Source organism: Electrona antarctica, assembly GCF_951216825.1.
Source record: "Electrona antarctica genome assembly, chromosome: 18".
NCBI classification, from domain to species: domain Eukaryota; kingdom Metazoa; phylum Chordata; class Actinopteri; order Myctophiformes; family Myctophidae; genus Electrona; species Electrona antarctica.
In genome coordinates this window covers 9809177-9828990 of record NC_136799.1, presented here as the reverse complement: position 1 = coordinate 9828990, position 19814 = coordinate 9809177, and the positions used below count along the sequence as shown (strand labels likewise).

The 19814-nt window shown below is 44.3% G+C and overlaps 1 protein-coding gene across 1 annotated transcript in view; it reads left to right on the top strand.

The window, feature by feature from the left end:
- babam2 (BRISC and BRCA1 A complex member 2) overlaps positions 1 to 4133 on the top strand; it is a 118841-nt gene extending 114708 nt beyond the window's left edge. The window contains exon 10 of the mRNA XM_079527409.1: positions 1943 to 4133. Within this exon, the coding sequence (XP_079383535.1) occupies positions 1943 to 2006 (64 nt within the window). The 3' untranslated portion in view covers positions 2007 to 4133. The remainder of the gene's footprint in view (positions 1 to 1942) is intronic.
- The last annotated feature ends 15681 nt before the right edge of the window (positions 4134 to 19814 follow it).

Below are 19814 nucleotides of genomic sequence, written 5' to 3'. Positions count from 1 at the left end.
CGCATCTTCAAAATGGCCGTGACAGTGTGTGTGTTATGTCCCAGAATATTGTTTGCGGTAGCATCATCTGCTAACCATCGAAACCGATCAAACAGCGATTAAACAATTAGAACACGAGAAAGCTGTGGATGGCGGAGCAGTTAGAAAGAGTAGGTTCTCGTTTTCCTCCTGCCCGGCGGCAGGACGGTTAAATCACTGAATGGTTTTCCACCTCAGTATCTCTCAGAACTTATTGAGGTTTAAATACTCCTCCATGGTCACTGAGGTCTGCAGGCCAGTATTAAATACTCCTCCATGGTCACTGAGGTCTGCAGGCCAGTATTTAAATACTCCTCCATGGTCACTGAGGTCTGCAGGCCAGGTTTAAATACTCCTCCATGGTCACTGAGCTCTGCAGGCCAGTATTTAAATACTCCTCCATGGTCACTGAGGTCTGCAGGCCAGGTTTAAATACTCCTCCATGGTCACTGAGGTCTGCAGGCCAGGTTTAAATACTCCTCCATGGTCACTGAGGTCTGCAGGCCATGTTTAAATACTCCTCTATGGTCACTGAGGTCTGCAGGCCAGGTTTAAATACTCCTCCATGGTCACTGAGGTCTGCAGGCCAGTATTTAAATACTCCTCCATGGTCACTGAGGTCTGCAGGCCAGGTTTAAATACTCCTCCATGGTCACTGAGGTCTGCAGGCCAGTATTTAAATACTCCTCCATGGTCACTGAGGTCTGCAGGCCAGGTTTAAATACTCCTCCATGGTCACTGAGGTCTGCAGGCCAGTATTTAAATACTCCTCCATGGTCACTGAGGTCTGCAGGCCAGGTTTAAATACTCCTCCATGGTCACTGAGGTCTGCAGGCCAGGTTTAAATACTCCTCCATGGTCACTGAGGTCTGCAGGCCAGTATTCCCAGGCCTGCTTCTCGTCCTCAGGTCGTCTTACTGGTGTTTTTACTATGTGTTCTTGCTGTTGCTTTTCTGTGTTTTGGCTATTGTGTTTATTTTTACTTTTCTGTACAGCACTTTGTTAACCTTGCGTTGTAAAATGTGTCATAATGTGAATAAAGTGGATTGGATTGGATTGGACCGGCGGAGTCTCTATTGACCCGGTCATCAAAATGATTGGCTCAGGAATGCGACAAAAACATCATTCTATGAATTCAAGGCTTCATGGATTGTGTTAATTGATAGAAAATAAGTCATTTTTTTAAACTACTCCTTTATCTACTCCTATATTTTTGGCATTTACTTATACAGAGCTATTAATTAATTAATTCATTCATTCATTCATTCATTCATTCATTCATTCATTCATTCATTCATTCATTCATCCATTAATTAATTGTACTATTTTCTGTATGCTGTGCTTTTTGCCGGTGCAAGACCACACAGTAAGAGCACTATGAGTAGGCAAGCTACCCTCGGCTCACGCACAGCGTTCCTTAACCAAACACTACATGCATGAATATCAACAACCTGCGAGGATCATAACTTAACCTGAACAGATGTTCGGTTTGTGATGGAACTTGGTGGGAATGAACAGCAGTCTGCCCACGAAGAGACGCTTAGCATTAGGGTAAAAAAAAAGGAAAAACTCTAGGTCAAATGTAATCATATCTCAGAGAGAGAGAGAGAGAGAGAGAGATGTAGACCAGGAGATGTTTGTGCGAACCTGCTTCATCTGCATCGTGGCTCTGTCTGTGTTTTTCCAGCATGCATTGCTAATCCATGGGCCTGGCTAAATGAACATGCTGTGAAAACAAAAGGTCATTAGTTGCGTTTAGAAAGGAGAGGGCCAAGTATAGATCCCTGAGGTATACCAGTCAATGAAGTATATACAGTAGTGATTAATATATGCTTAGAAACAGTTGAGTTGATATATTTTAATTATTATTCAGTATCTCTCCCTCTTTCTTTCTTCTCTCTCTGTTTCTCTGTCTCTCTCCCAGGGCATACTTCAAGACCTTCATCCCTCAATTTCAAGAGGGAGCGTTTGCCAATGGGAAACTGTAGTGCTCACTAGCATAATGTCATGCTTGGAGAGGTGCCTGTATTATGCGTGTGTGCGTGCGTGTGCGTATGTGTGTGTGTGCGTGCGCGTGTGCGTTTGTGATTTTTGCTGTACTGTAACGGTACAGAGAGGAGGATAACGGTGTGCTTATCGCACACAGACTCTCTGTGAACTCCATTTTCTATGTTGCTTAAATTACACCTCAATTTTGTTTAACAATAGCCTGCAGAGAGCGAGCTGCTTTGTGTGCGTTCTGAAACGTCTAGAAAAGTGTAGTCTGCAAATCCTACTCGCACACCGTGAGCCCCAAATGGCCTAAACCTCAGACACGTAATGTACTGGAACAGTGGTTCCCAAACCTTTTCATGTCAAGGACCCCCCAAATTGACACTAATTAGCCTGCGGACCCCCATTTGAAAATACATGCAAGAGAAGATATGTAGGGCTCTAGCAGTGATTCTCAACCCGTTTAATTTCAAGGGCCCCCAGTTTTGACACGCATGTTAGTCTACGGACCCCCATTTAATGGCATTTTCTATCTCTGGGACCCCAATGTATATTGTACACTCTAAGTTAATTTAACTCTGAGAGTGTACAAATGGAACCATATGGACCCGTCGGGGTCCATTTGGTTCCATTTGTACACTCTCAGAGTTACAGACCCATAAGGGTCCATTTGGTTCCTGACTATCATTTAGCTGGGGACCCCCTGGAACCCCCTCGAGGACCCCTAGGGGTCCCCGGACCCCACTTTGGGAACCACTGTACTAGAAGACCTAGAGTGTGGCAGTGCGAACTGAGTGAGACACACACACACACACACACACACACACACACACAAACTGTACTTTTTGAACGAAGGCAGACAGCCATTTATCTCTGGTCACTGGCCGTGGTTTTTTTCCGTGCTGGGCAGATCGTGTGGGCGTTCTGTAATCGGTCCATCGCTGAAAAAGCTGGGTTGAAACGGGGTGCCGCGCTATTATGGATCTCACCGCAGTTCTGGGAAAAGCCCCGCTGTATTTGGCCAGTTAGTCGAAGACCCACAAAGCTGGGTTGAAAACACACAGAGGTGAAGTCAGTCAATGTAACTGCATCACGGCCACGAAGCACAGGCGTAAACGGCACTTCCACATACTCCGAGAGATGGCCAAGGCATTTCCGGGGGTCCCCAGCCAAAAGAACGTTGAGAACCCCCGTCTTAAAAATACATGTTATATGGTGTGTGTGTCTCTCTCTCTCTCTCATAACAAACAATCACTAGCTTTGTCTTTTGCCGATGACGGTTGTCCTACAAGCATTCAAATGACAGAGCCAGGCTCACTCACGGCACTCAACTTAATTCAGAGAAGCATGCATGGTTATTTGTCGTTATGTAAAATGTATGTAAAAGCCTAAACTACTATGTAAATCGCAGTGATTTCCTGCAGGTTCAGTGCCAGAAAGCTGTCTGCTATTGCTTTGCTTCTCATTCATGTGAAAATACCGGCCAACCGTACTTGCATACTAGGAAGAGGCCACTCCATGTCGGGAACAACAGTACAGTGGTGGAGTGGTGGAAAAAAATGTACTCGATTGTTTTACTTACAGTAAAAGTATCAATACTGCAATGTAGAACTACTCCGTTACAAGTTAAACGTCTGGAATTAAAAATGTACTTTGTACGCAATGTACTAATTGTACAAACGTATTGGCATCAAAATGTACTACTTAAAGTACCAAAAGTAAAAGTAGGCCATTGTGCAGATTGTCCCATTTCAAGTTTTTCAAATAATCTTTTGAAACAATTTGAAACAATCCGACAATTTGTGAGCTTGCCTTGTATATCTCTTCAATATTTGGATCCAGGATGTAGTGGAGTAGAAGTAAAAGTATTGGAAATACTCAAGTAAAGTAAAAAAAAAAAATACCTCAAAATTGTACTTAAGTACAATACTTAAGTAAATGTACTTAGTTACTTTCCACCACTGCTTAGGTGTAATATGGTTCTCTTTAAAAATGCTGTGATGTCATTGGGTTGACATATTGAGTGTACTGTACTGTTACTGGAGGGGAGGGGGGACTGCCTTCAGTCATATTTTTGTTTCTTCTCTGTCCAGAACAATAAACCCTGAAGTGATTATTCTGTCGATGACCAGGTGTTCTTTTCCTTTTCCCCCGTCTTAGAGATGTCTCATCTCTCCTGTTTCGTCTTAGAGATGTCTCATCTCTCCTGTTTCGGGGGCATCAGCGTCAGTTTGATACTCCATGCCTTCAGAGAAGCCAGCATTTATGCCTCCTAATGTGGCACACAGTGGTGTGTGCGTGCGTGCGTGCGTGCGTGCGTGCGTGCGTGCGTGTGAGAAATAGACATTGCGAGGACATTTTCTGTGTTTCTCGTGCAACACCGCCGCACAACTTTAAATTAATACATGTAAAAATAGCATTCGGAAAATTGCCCTTCTTAACACAATCAGCGCCGGGATTTCTTTCAAAATAGAAGCTCGGGGTGCCGGGAAGATTTTTACTCTGTAAACCCCCCCCCCCCACATATTTGTGCTTGCTTACCTCGCTAAGATTACGATATACATCGCTGATGATCGCTCGCTTCATATTTTGAACGAGAGGCATGTTGAAGTCAGAAATGAAGAGCTTAGTATATATCCATCTGATCAAAACCACGGAGAGCTCCTTAGATTACGTGCGCCGAGCCTTTCTTTCTGATCCGTATATACAGGGAAGTGAACGACAACGCGCGTGCGCGAAGAGCAAGGAGTATGGTGGCCTTGGAGGCCAGCTCCAAAAGAAAAGAAGAAAAAAATATAATATATTTGATATCAATGAAAATGTACACATAAAATCTAATGCACAGATAAACTTTCCCAGTTTTAATGAGTTAAATTATTCAGGTTAGGATTAGACAATAACGGGTAGGTTTTAGCAGAGTAATCTAGTAAGAGAGTGGTGACACTAGGCGTTGACTCCAATTGTAACAATGGAATGCTCATTCTATCTCAATGGGATAGTTCCAATGTTTGGAACTATAGCCCATAGTACCCCACTTGGCGGCAAGATCAAAGTGTCGCCACTCTCTTACTAGATTACTCTGGGTGTTGGGGGTTAGAGTTGGAGTTGCACATCGTAGCACACTGAATGGTGCCCAACGTTTTCTTTATTTGGCATTCAAAAAAAATCACTGTCCTAAAATGTCGACGTCCTCGCAAGTACACTAATACACGGTGTGCGTGTGCATGTGTGTGCGTGCGTGTGTGCGTGCACGCATGCATGTGTGCCTGAGTGAGGGAGAGAAGGAGAGAGTGTGCAGTGCTGGCTTGTTTTCATCATTAAACATGAGGGTCATAGTTAGGGGTCTCTCCTGGCCTGGGGGACAGCCCTCTGCTATATTTATTGTGGGTAATGCAGCAGCTGTCAGGTCTAATTGGGAACTATAGGGTGAATGTATCTGGGGCATTTAATCCATTGAGACCTGGAACGCATCCATGTCACGTTAGCGTTTAACCACATTAACCATTAACCCATTTTGGGGCGGGAACCCCTTATGGTGTTTTAAACATTGTTATAATTTAGCTATTGAAAAATAGCAGATCTACAAGCTCATAGCGCGCCACCGAGTGGCGCGCTATGAACTTGTAGGTCTGCTATTTTTGAAAAATCGTTAAAATGTGCCTCAAATCTTTCCGAAAATTGTCATGATTTAGAAAAAAAATCTTTTATTTAATTTCGACGTCAGGCCTGAATGGGTTAATAGCATCAAGGCTCTTATAATATAATCATTTTAAAAAGCAAGATTCTTTTCAGTCTTTTTCCACCGCCCCCACTCCATGTTCTGTGCGCTAACCTTCACCGACCTGCTTTCAAAATGTCCTCGGCCAGTGGATGCTCTTTTTTTTCGGGTGTAAGGGGATGATGGGTATAGCATCTTTAATGAATGCCTGAATGATAAAACAAAAAAACAATCGTTTAGCTTAGTTGAGTCTACTTAAGACGCCATTAACTAAGAGTCACATGTAATCACAAGCCACTATAAATCCATTTCATTTTCATCAGCCACTTCAATAGTGATCAAGACATTGGAGTGACAGTGTCATTTAAAGTAGGACTACATGTATACCTTACGCTCAGCGCAGACGTTGACGTTGACCCGGGTTGACACACACGCCCTTTAAATCACTTGTAAACATTCCCTCCGTGTGCCTTTAACTCCTGTCACGTTTTGCACTACTTAACCACATGACCCCAAGTGTCCCCATTCTGGCCGTGTCATAACAGCCCAACATTTGGCTAAAACAGCAGATCTACAAGCTTGCAGATTACCCGTTTTCAGTGAAGTGACTCGGGGCCCTATTTTCACCAGTGCCTTACCCCTTATCCCTGAACTTATTTGCCTTTTATTTTTTTTATTTTTTTACTATTTTGAAATACATTTTTTAATACTTCAAATACAAGCTCACGTGTCAATGTAGATCGGCTAGTTGAGTTTTTCTTTAAATGTGTTTAAAAATAGTAAAAACAAAAAAAAGAAACAAAAGGGAGGAAAAAGGAGGGGACCAAGTACAGACCCCTGGGGGTGCCGAAGTATATGGGACATACTAAGGGTGCGCAAACACGTCTCACCCACACACTTTTAAGCAACTTAGCATGGGTTTAGCCCAGAGGTAATGATCCTGGGAAGGTGCTATTCAAGGTAGCTTTTCGAAGATGAGTTCATGACGGCCCCGAAATCACGTCGCAGAGGTCTGCCAGCCCTCCGCGTTAATACTCCTGAAATCCGCTAATCCTGCCGTCTTTAGCTGATCTCGATGGCAGCCGGACAGAATAATTAGAAGGCTGGAATAATTAGCTGGGGATCTCTTGGAAGGGGGCTGATTAATCCATTGAGACCTGGAACGCATCCATGTCACGTTAGCGTTTAACCACATTAACCATTAACCCATTTTGGGGCGGGAACCCCTTTTGGTGTTTTAAACATTGTTATAATTTAGCTATTGAAAAATAGCAGATCTACAAGCTCATAGCGCGCCACCGAGTGGCGCGCTATGAACTTGTAGGTCTGCTATTTTTGAAAAATCGTTAAAATGTGCCTCAAATCTTTCCGAAAATTGTCATGATTTAGAAAACTTTTTTTTTTTAATTTCGACGTCAGGCCTGAATGGGTTAAAATGATGAGAGCACATTTTTTTTGTGGTCAGGCTGAGTTCACTCTTGGTCTTTGCTGGATGTTGAAAGGGCTTCAGTGTTGATCGAGGACACAGGGTTGGCCATTAGCACTAAGCGGTTTGACTCTGTGGGTCAGCGGGTTTTACACATAGCTTTTTACCAGCTTGCTTGCAGAGATGGGTCTATAATATTCACTCGCTGCATTTTTTCCATCCTTGGCTGTCCCTTTAAGCCAATGCGGAGTCCGCAATACTTTCCCATACTCTGAACGCCGTTGTTGCGTCATCACTGCACTGAGTGACTGAATTAGTCGGCACAGCCCGAATGTCTCCAACAGTAAACTACACCTTACAATAACTGTGCAGTTCAATTCAAAAGTGTACTATGTTTATTCTTGTTAGTTTTGTTATAGTTTTCTAACTAATAGCAAACCAAGCCCTGCATATGTTGGTCTGATGTACTAACAGGCATTAGTCCGACACGTGCGTGGCTGGTTAAGGCTCGCCCGTTGCTCCCGACATGCGTTGCCGTTTAAGAAAGACGAAAGAGTAATAACCATAGAGTATATAAAAGGATAGAGACTGAACTGGCGCGAAGCTCTGCCCCGCCAGCTATTCATGTCAGTGGAAGTTGCTCAGAGGCGCTTTGAAGCACCCGGAAGACTGCCGGAAGTACCGTCTCAGAACGTCTACTTCCGCATTTGACAATGTTAAAGCCCAGCTGCACGGGGTTTCCCGGTCATGAATCCACGGGTCCGCCTGTAGTCCCTCCTCCTACCACTAGGGCCCAGAGCTTCAACGTTGAATAGCCTCACTGGCCCCTTGGTAATAACTAGTGCCCACCCCGATTATTACTTCCTGTTCACGGGGGCGAATCACGGGGCCTTCAACAATAAGATTCCCCCGTGCATTCTGTTGGCGAGGAGAACCACAGCGTCATTAAAAGAGTTAGTACATCGGAAACAAACACATGCACCCCAAACCAACCAGTCAATGGCATTGACGGAGGCTTCACAATTTCCTCTCTGTTGGGTGGAAACCTCATATTTCCAAAACTGCTACCTTTCAGGATTCAAATTCAAAAACATCTACAAGCTCATAGCGCGCCACCGAGTGGCGCGCTACGAGCTTGTAGTTCTGCTATTTTTGAAAAATCGTTCAAATGTGCCTCAAATCTTTCAGAAAATTGTCATGATTTAGAAAATATTTTTTTTTAATTTCGACGTCAGGTCAAAATGGATTAAGAGCGTCTGCTAAATGGCTAAATTGTAGATTAACATTAACTTCTCTAGTTGCAACCCTGTAAGTGGCTATAGCTCAGAGGTAGCAAGGACGTGCCATGCTGTAGAAGTTACTGACAAATGTGTGAAACAGGATCACTTAAAGCTCTGCAGCGATAACTCCTACAGGGCAATAACCCAGAGTATATGCCATCATCATCCCATAACCCCGGCTTCACCTCTGAAGTTGGGCTAGACGCGTCAGAAAACTTTCTCACCGCAGGAAAGTCTTGTCGACTCTGCCTCTTTCATTTCAGCTTTGGTAAAAGTTCATGGACGTGCGTTATGCAACGCAAGGGAGGTTGTTGTAACATAAGGTACAAAATGTCTACGAGATAGAGGAGCAAAAATAAGAGTGCCATCCCAAATCATCACAGCGCGCCCGCCCAGCAGACGGGGGCAGTTGCAGTTGTATGCGGTAACATCCGAAAGGCCCCGAATGTGTCAGGGAGCGGCAACCGCCTTCCAGATGGTTTACTTTGCTCCCCCGTCACCGTGTCCAAGTCGCCCAAGCTGTCAGCTTTGGGTGTTTCTATTTTATTTTCTAGAGCAGCCTTTTGACTTAAAATAGACAGTCCCTCTCCTCTCCGCTTTTAAAGACAAAAGAAGTTAGGCAACTGAAATGAGGTGCAGGGGGGCAGGGGGGGGGGTCTATTCTAACTCACTCTGACTGTGGGGTACTTAAAAACAAATACAAATTCAGAGTGACATTTTTTTTCTTTTTCACCTCATCAGTAGGCCTATGCATGGGGTTAGCAGGGGGTTGGAAAAGATTGTGCGAGGATGTGTATTTGTTGTATGTGTGCGTGAGTGCATTTGTGCGTGCACGCGTGTGTGTGTATGTGGTGGGGGGTTGGGTTAGATTTCAGAGGCTAGGCAGCATTTGCTATGTGTGGAATAGGTTTGTTGATGCGAGCCATGTTGGGGATGATGGAGCTGAGAGGCTTAACTAATTTTGGAAAGAGAGATTCAGGAGGAGGAGAGTGGAGGGGGGGATTTGGGGCCTTTTGTTACAGCCTGTTTGATCTGGGAATTTAAAAAAAAATGGCCCAGAGATGTCGTGAAAATGAGAGTATTACGGCTTGGGTCCTTCTCTCCTTCAATGTTTTATGTATTTATTTATTTATTTCACTGAAGCTGAAGTGGCAGAGAATCCTAATGCAGTCCCTGTCAAAGCAGTACATATTTTTCCCCTCTTGCGTACAGATAATAACTGGATCGCGTTAAACCCTGATTGTTAATTGCTAATTACTCCTCGTACACGGGAAGCCAGGAGAGCGTGCCTAAGCCGATCAAATGACTCCCAGCTCGGCAGCTCCTTGGTTTCCCTGTTTTGTCTCCCCCTCATGTTGTTGAGGCGTTTTTGGATTGGGCTCGTCTTCCACGGCTTTTGACAAGATAAAGACAGATCTTTGGGGGGGAGGAGAGGCAGTGGTTGTGGGGTGAGACAGATCTTTGGGGGGGAGGAGAGGCAGTGGTTGTGGGGTGAGGACTTTTTCTTCCCCTCCATCCTATTCCCAGGGGTGTGATCATCATAGGCACTTGATTTAAACGTGTCTAGCTAACTAAAGCACACATCCCTCAGGTGTTTAGGCTCTGGAAGAGAGCTGTTTTTTTCTTTCTCTTTGTGATTTAGCATGCCATTTGTGTGCTCAATTTTAGTAAAAGACGAGACCCAATTTGCTTAAATATAGTTCACGATCACATTGGCACACGTGGGTTTACTTGGCAAAAATAAAACTGATTTGGGGGTATAAATGGGGTTTTAAAGGATATTGACAATGATCTCAGTGAGTCAAATAGATTCTCAGTCTCTTGTCTTGTTGGTATAATGCTATATCAGAATCATATTATCTGTATTGTTCAATTTAAGCAATAGCCTATATTATAGTCTTACAGCATGAGTAAATCCCCTTTCATACTTGCATTCTATTTATTAACTTGTCTTTTTGTTTAACTCAACGGCCCTCGCCTTAATTTCTGCCCCAGATCATTGGTTCTCAAAGTGGGGTCCTTGGGGGGGGGGGGGGGGGGGGATGGGCATTCCAGGGGGTCCCTAACAGCAACACAATCAATAATTTTAATCACTTTAACCATATTTTATACTTTAGCTATTCAGAAATAGCAGATTTGCTTCTGTGTTTTTCTGGTTTTAAGTATTGTAACATTTGCTTTTTTGGGGGGGTTTGCTTCTGGGGGTCCCTGGCACAGAACTATTTCAGATGGGGGTGTCAACAGCCCAGGGTGTCAACAGCCCAATACATATCATTTTCGTGGTCCTTGACATAAAAAGAAGTTTGAAAACCACTGCCCTAGATTAGACTCCCTCTATCTCTCTCTCCCTCTCTCTCTCCCTCCCTCCCTCCCTCCCTCCCTCCACACTAGCTACCTGAGCTGTCACTCTGGATTGTGGCGCTGTGGGCTCAGCCTGTCAGGCTGAGGCATGCGTCCTGATCCAATGTGGACACTGATAGACCTGTCGGCTGAGATGACAGGCCGCGACGGGAGACGCACGCAGACAGGTACATGGAATGTGACAACACTCCCCCACCATCAGCATCCTTCAGCTCGCCAAACCCAAAAAGTACATCATCTCTTATCTCCATTCCTTTTACTTTTTTGTGTTTTTTCGTAAATTAACCAATGCATGAGGATTACGTCATATGGGAGTTTAGTTTAGAGCAGGGGTTCTCAAAAAGGGAACCCCTTTTGGTGTTTTAAGCATTATGTTATAATTTAGCTATTGAAAAATAGCAGATCTACAAGCTCATAGCGCGCCACCGAGTGGCGCGCTACGAGCTTGTAGGTCTGCTATTTTTGAAAAATCTTGAAAAAAAAATAAAATAAACTTTTTTTTTTTTTTTTATAATTTGGGGACCCCCCAAACTAATTTGGCGACCCCCCAAGGGGTCGCGACCCACGGGTTGAGAACCCCTGGTTTAGAGCACTTATGCTGTAAATAGTTTGCCAGCCAAGTCTATGGACTTTCATTTTGTTTAGGGCACTAAATGACAACATAAAACGCCATGTGGCCGATATAAATACATCTTGTAACTCATTTTGATTCATACCAGAAACTAGCCAGGATAGATAAAGGAAAGAAATTGTAACCAATGTGGAAAAAGCTTCACAAGAAATGGTAAATTGAAGCAAAGAAAGTATTTTTTGGGGTTTATTATTATTTTTGTTTTTGTATTATTATTTTTGAGTAAGTGGAGAGTGAGACAGACAGGAAATGAGGAGAGAGAGATGGGGAGTGACATATAGCAAAGTTGGTCAGGAACAGGACTCGAACCCTACGTAGGTGCCGTCCCAGACTCCCAGGCCATTATTAACACCCTTCTTGATCATACTGCAGCGTTACACAAAAGCATCAAAAGCAGCAGATCTACAACACATCGCCTCGGCCGCGTTTTGAGCTTGTACAGTATAGAGATCTGCTACTTTTTCTATTTTTGAATTTGAATCCCGAAAAGTAATAATAATCGTTTTGGAGATGTGAGGTTTCCACCCGACGATATGAATATCCAACAATGTGTTGGCAGTAGTTGGGAGCGAGGAGGGCACAAGGGGCAGGAATGTTTCCTGTGTGTTGGCAGTAGTTGGGAGCGAGGAGGGCACAAGGGGCAGGAATGTTTCCTGTGTGTTGGCAGTAGTTGGGAGCGAGGAGGGCACAAGGGGCAGTAGTTGGGAGCGAGGAGGGCACAAGGGGCAGTAGTTGGGAGCGAGGAGGGCACAAGGGGCAGTAGTTGGGAGCGAGGAGGGCACAAGGGGCAGTAGTTGGGAGCGAGGAGGGCACAAGGGGCAGTAGTTGGGAGCGAGGAGGGCACAAGGGGCAGTAGTTGGGAGCGAGGAGGGCACAAGGGGCAGTAGTTGGGAGCGAGGAGGGCACAAGGGGCAGGAATGTTTCCTGGCAACTTGAGTGACACTTTCTTTCCCCCCGTGGGTCACGTGATGGGAATGTAGCTCAGGAATAAAGTAGCATGCACTTCCAACAGTCATTAAGACATGTGAAATCCCTTGACTCCTTCAAAACCGCTCTCAAAGGGCACCTACGGATGGCTGCAATTCGAAACTGGCCCCCGTAAAATCTGAATCTGAATTCCCTCACTGTATATGTTTCTTTTCCATTTTTAACTCCATTATGATGAATTCCTGTTCTGTTCTTTGTCTATATAGAAGTGTCTATTTGTACGTCTCTAAATGTTTTGATGAATTGAACATGGTGGACCCTCTTGTAAACAAGTGTAATGCTTAATTGGGTCGTCCACTCACAGTTAACAGTCTTTGTATTGAGTTTGTGCTTGAAATGTACTGTAATTCTGCAAACTGTTAATAAATATTTCAATCAATCAATCAATCCAGCTTCCAACTCCTAACACAAAGTGCTTCTTTGCGTGGTGTGTGATGTAAGCCATATCTTATCTGTAGAGCTATATGTGATTAGTAACCTGAATTGAGTAACTTGAATATAAATAAACAAACAAACAAATAAATACATATATAGAGTAAGCGTCATAGCTAATTGCCTAAAGTAAATTGTTTTGGTCAAATTGACATTTCTTCCTAAGTCTATACTCTCCTAACACTGCTGCTTCATTGTGCCTCATTGCCAATGTCCTCATCCTATCGGAATGCTTGTTGCATTCAGAAAATCACTTTCTAACTTTAAGTAAACGTTTTTAACTAAGAAGAAATTATTAAATGTAACAAGCATTCTGATTGGCTGAGGACATCGTTAGGAGTTGGCATAAATAAATAAAGGCAGATAAACTTGACTTTGGCTAAACAAGTCTTCTCAAGATTGCCTAAGTCAAGTTGATGACTTATAGGCAGTTTGATTTCTTCATTTCTGAAAACCTTAAAACTATGACTTATTTAAAAAAAATGTGGTGGTTACTTATTTATTTATTTTATACATATGCCTACATATTATTTATTGCACACAATAGTGCATGCACTCAATCAGCCTGGTTGCACGTGTGTAACATTGCAGCAGCCAAAACAATCCAATGCATGCATACGGTATATAAACATACGGTATATAAACATACGGTATATAAACAAACAAGACACTGTTAAAATTGCATTAGTTCACAGTTTAATAGACGGGCTGCTCCCTGTGGGAGGCTTTTTATGAAAGCCACACAGACAGCTGTAAAGTGTTGACCTCTATCTGCTCCCTCCGCCCTGTGGGTCGCACCCCTAAGGCCTGTGTGTGTGTGTGTGTGTGTGTGTGTGTGTGTGTGTGTGTGTGTGTGTGTGTGTGTGTGTGTGTGTGTGTGTGTGTGTGTGTGTGTGTGTGTGTGTGTGTGTGTGTGTGGAGGGGGGGGGGGGGGGGGGGGGGGAGAGAAATCATGCTAGGTTGAGTTGTTGCAGCAAATGAAGTAAAGAGCGAAAGGGCGAGCGAGGGTGCAGAGTTGAGCGATGGTGGTTGGGGAGGGCAGGGGGAACGAACGGCTCGTGCCAAGTGACACAAACCCCCCTTGGCAGCCTAATTAAATTTTCCACTTTTCCACACTCGCATTAAGCCTCCATCCAGCCGGAAGGAACGGACGCACCGGAGGAGTAGACCTCAGGAAGACCCCCCCCCCCTCCTCCTCCTCCTCCTCCTCCGTTCTTAGTGCTCCTTTGACCCACACCTCCTCTTGAAGGTCCCCTCCCTCCCGCTACCTGTTATGGGTGATTAAGGCATAGTTTATAAAAAAACAAAACAATGTTTATCTTATTGGTGCAGAAACATGTAGCCTAGCCCTAGATCACCAAGTACACATGGAACAACACTCAGGGATCAATAGTAATGGTAGTAGTAGTAATAATAATAATAACCCATTAAAACCTGCGAAAGCATCTGTGTCATTTTAGGCTATTTTTCCACATTTGCACAAGTGTGCAAACTACTGATTTAGAAGGCATATTTTGTAGAATCGTCTTCAGGTCTAAATGGGATTATAAAACAAGAGAATGAAGTCAAAAATAAAAAGAAAGGATGATAACCTCAAACAATCACAAATTAATACAGTAAGTAATACAAAAAAATACAAAAAAGTAATATAATTGTTCTAAGAAAGAAGGAAAAAAAAATATGGTCCGATCGAAGATAGATGATCTGCAAGCTCGCATTGCGTCGTGCTGCAACACGGTGTGAACTTGTAGATCTACAGAGCTACACAAATAATTTAACATAGCTTTTACACTGTTACAATGTTTCTTTTCAAAGAGACACGTGGAAACATTAAAAAAAAAAAAGTCACAAAACAGCTGATCATATCACAGAGATTGCAGCGGGCCCCGTTGTGAAATGCTTATACTGTATATTCCACGACAGACGCACGATCAAAGACTCGGATTTAAAATAATAATAATAAAAAGAGTCAAGATAAAACAATGGGGATTTATCCCACAACAAAGATAAGCCTACGAGTAGCGCGCGCGAGGAGGCTTGGGGCGGATATTGGCATACATAATAATACTGTACAGTGGAGCACGAGGATTTCTATACTGCACGTTCACAATGAGAAACACGAGCTTACATGTGAAAACATGACAGTGGTGCTAATCTGCAGTAAGGGATTCCTGGGGAGTTCAGGGGCACATTAATTCCTGTTTTGTTTTCATTCTGTTGTTGTCGCCACAGTGCATGGTTAGGAATGTTTGTCGCATAGCACTGATGTGTGGTCTTATTTATCCATCTGGAAACACATTTATCCCATATTGAGCCCCCTAAAGGCCCACGTCTGATTCTACCAATGCCTTCTAAATCCTAACAGTTTTCTGAAAAACATATGTTTCTATATCAGTGGTGCTCTGCTCTGGTGATCTATACAAGCTCATAGGAGCTTGTATATCTGCTATATTTTTATTTATTTAGCTTAAGTATCAAATCAATGATGGGTTTTAATGGGTTAATTGGCTACTGTGAATGTGTCATCTTTAAAGTCCTCTTCGCCATGCCCCATGGTGTTGTTTATATCCTTTAGGCAAGTAAATTGACTCTATGGGAGCCAACCCAGGATCTAACCATGTCCTAATGTGACGATCTCTTTAACGTCGATCATTACTAACAATCAGCCGTACACTTTTGAGCCTATAGACAATCTGAGAACATGCAGACAGAAACACATTGAGCCTATAGACAATCTGAGAACAGACAGAAACACATTGAGCCTATAGACAATCTGAGAACAGACAGAAACACATTGAGCCTATAGACAATCTGAGAACAGACAGAAACACATTGAGCCTATAGACAATCTGAGAACAGACAGAAACACATTGAGCCGATAGACAATCTGAGAACAGACAGAAACACATTGAGCCTATAGACAATCTGAGAACAGACAGAAACACATTGAGCCTATAGACAATCTGAGAACAGACAGACAGAAACACATTGAGCCTATAGAAAATCTGAGAACAGACAGACAGAAACACATTGAGCCTATAGACAATCTGAGAACATGCAGACAGAAACACATTGAGCCTATAGACAATCTGAGAACATGCAGACAGAAACACATTGAGCCTATAGACAATCTTAGAACATGCAGACAGAAACACATTGAGCCTATAGACAATCTGAGAACAGACAGACAGAAACACATTGAGCCTATAGACAATCTTAGAACATGTAGACAGAAACACATTGAGCCTAGTATAGACAATCTGAGAACAGACAGACAGAAACACATTGAGCCTATAGACAATCTGAGAACAGACAGAAACACATTGAGCCTATAGACAATCTGAGAACATGCAGACAGAAACACATTGAGCCGATAGACAATCTGAGAACATGCAGACAGAAACACATTGAGCCGATAGACAATCTGAGAACATGCAGACAGAAACACATTGAGCCTATAGACAATCTGAGAACATGCAGACAGAAACACATTGAGCCTATAGACAATCTGAGAACAGACAGAAACACATTGAGCCTATAGACAATCTGAGAACAGACAGAAACACATTGAGCCTATAGACAATCTGAGAACAGACAGAAACACATTGAGCCTATAGACAATCTGAGAACAGACAGAAACACATTGAGCCTATAGACAATCTGAGAACAGACAGAAACACATTGAGCCTATAGACAATCTGAGAACAGACAGAAACACATTGAGCCGATAGACAATCTGAGAACATGCAGACAGAAACACATTGAGCCTATAGACAATCTGAGAACAGACAGAAACACATTGAGCCGATAGACAATCTGAGAACATGCAGACAGAAACACATTGAGCCTATAGACAATCTGAGAACATGCAGACAGAAACACATTGAGCCTATAGACAATCTTAGAACATGCAGACAGAAACACATTGAGCCTATAGACAATCTGAGAACATGCAGACAGAAACACATTGAGCCGATAGACAATCTGAGAACATGTAGACAGAAACACATTGAGCCTATAGACAATCTGAGAACATGCAGACAGAAACACATTGAGCCTATAGACAATCTTAGAACATGCAGACAGAAACACATTGAGCCTATAGACAATCTTAGAACATGCAGACAGAAACACATTGAGCCTATAGACAATCTGAGAACAGACAGACAGAAACACATTGAGCCTATAGACAATCTGAGAACAGACAGAAACACATTGAGCCTATAGACAATCTGAGAACATGCAGACAGAAACACATTGAGCCTATAGACAATCTGAGAACAGACAGAAACACATTGAGCCTAGTATAGACAATCTGAGAACAGACAGAAACACATTGAGCCTATAGACAATCTGAGAACAGACAGAAACACATTGAGCCGATAGACAATCTGAGAACAGACAGAAACACATTGAGCCTATAGACAATCTGAGAACAGACAGAAACACATTGAGCCTATAGACAATCTGAGAACATGCAGACAGAAACACATTGAGCCTAGACAGTATAGACAATCTGAGAACAGACAGAAACACATTGAGCCTAGTATAGACAATCTGAGAACAGACAGAAACACAGATTGGGCTAGACACCAAAAAAATGCATCACGGGAAAAGCCGGGGAGCCAGTAGCACTTCCTCCTTGACCAATGCATGTCCTGGTGAGTCTCTGATTGGCGTTCGGCCTGCGACATCACACGACTGAGTCGTGTAGCCTGTAGCGAGTGCTATGGAAAATGACCAGGTTTAGTCGTAGAACACTTAATCCGACGTACCAACAGTCCGACATGCGTGGCCGGTTAAGACACATGCGTGGCCGGTTAAGACACATGCGTGGCCGGTTAAGACACATGCGTGGCCGGTTAAGACACATGCGTGGCCAGTTAAGACACATGCGTGGCCGGTTAAGACACATGCGTGGCCGGTTAAGACACATGTGTGGCCGGTTAAGACACATGCGTGGCCGGTTAAGACATGTGTGGCCGGTTAAGACACATGTGTGGCCGGTTAAGACACATGCGTGGCCGGTTAAGACACATGCGTGGCCGGTTAAGACACATGCGTGGCTGGTTAAGACACATGCGTGGCCGGTTAAGACACACGCGTGGCCGGTTAAGACACACGCGTGGCCGGTTAAGACACACGCGTGGCCGGTTAAGACACACGCGTGGCCGGTTAAGACACATGCGTGGCCGGTTAAGACACATGCGTGGCCGGTTAAGACACGTGCGTGGCCGGTTAAGACACATGCGTGGCCGGTTAAGACACATGCGTGGCCGGTTAAGACACATGCGTGGCCGGTTAAGACACATGCGTGGCCGGTTAAGACACATGCGTGGCCGGTTAAGACATGTGCGTGGCCGGTTAAGACACATGCGTGGCCGGTTAAGACACGTGCGTGGCCGGTTAAGACACATGCGTGGCCGGTTAAGACACAATGCGTGGCCAGTTAAGACTCATGCATGGCCAGTTAAGACTCACCTGTGGCCGGTTAAGACTCACCCGTGGCCGGTTAAGACTCACCCGTGGCCGGTTAAGACTCACCCGTGGCCGGTTAAGACTCACCCGTGGCCGGTTAAGACACATGCGTGGCCGGTTAAGACTCACCCATGGCTCCGACATGCGTGGCCGGTTAAGACTCTCCCGTGGCTTCCCTGTGCGGTTGGGGTTAGGTTAGGGTTTGGGGTAGGACGTCGGACCAAAGTAGTGTCGGACTGTTAGTACGTCGGACCAAAGATATGGACCTGGAAAGCTTCAGAAAGATATTATCCAAACAAAAGTGTGGGGGGTATAGTGGGCCTTTAACATCCACACAGTAGCACCTGTAATAGAAAAGTAAACTGCAATAGCTTTCTTATTTTAGATAATATTCACTACAGTACACTGTAATGGCTTTCTTATTTTGGATAATTCAACCTTCAATCATTAAAGGCAGGAATGAGAGTCATACTTTTTTTAGGTGCACTCTCTGGCAGACAAAAGTCAAACATGAGTGCAGCTGGGTTCCCCGATCCAGAACCCATTAACATTCCAAACGACATGGCCGTCAGCATGCTCTCAGTCAGACCAGCATTCTCGTAAATTGTGTGGACAGGCCTTGTTGACGGAGTGAGATCAACTTCCCCATTGTGTGTGTGTGTGTGTGTGTGTGTGTGTGTGTGTGTGTGTGTGTGTGTGTGTGTGTGTGTGTGTGTGTGTGTGTGTGTGTGTGTGTGTGTGTGTGTGTGTGTGTGTGTGTGTGTGTGTGTGTGTGTGTGTGTGTGTGTGTGTGTGTGTGTGTGTGTGTGCGTGCGTGCGTGCGTGCGTGCGTGCTGTGGCTGCGCTGAAAAGCGCCAGTGACAGCGCTATTTGATTTGACTTGTTTTCAGCCAACGACCAGGAAAACAACACGCAAAAATGCCAAAAAACAAAATAACACGCAGACATAAAGCCCCACTTTGTCAGCCGGCCAATGCTTTCCTCCGCTGGTGTCTAGTAGTGGGACACCTTTGTTTTCAGTAAGGCCTGTGTATGCCCAATAGACAAAACAAGCTTCGCAGTAAAAGTGGAAGGGAATGTCGGGAGGGGAGGGAGGGGGGGCGACCTGTTTATTCATGGGCTGCAGGTGGCTGAGCTGACTGCTGCGTGCCTGCCCAGAAGTCCCCTGACCACTCCAATTCTTTTCTTCTCCCGGACTCTGCTATTTGTTCACTTCTTCCACTTGCGCACTCCAACATTTCCCCCCCCCCCGGGCCCCGTCTCTCCCTTCTGCTTCTCGCCTGCGCGCGAGCAGTGTTCCATTCTCCTTTGTGTCGAGGTGCGGTGTGCGTTGGTGACGCACTTCCTTCCATTGTATCAGGAACTGATATACTCTAGTAATGGATGTGAAGTTACTGTCAAGATTATGTGTGAACTGATGGGGGAGGAGGGAGGGGGGGGGGGGGTGTTGTGTACAGGTAATGTTGTGCCTTGTGACGGTTTCATTGTGGC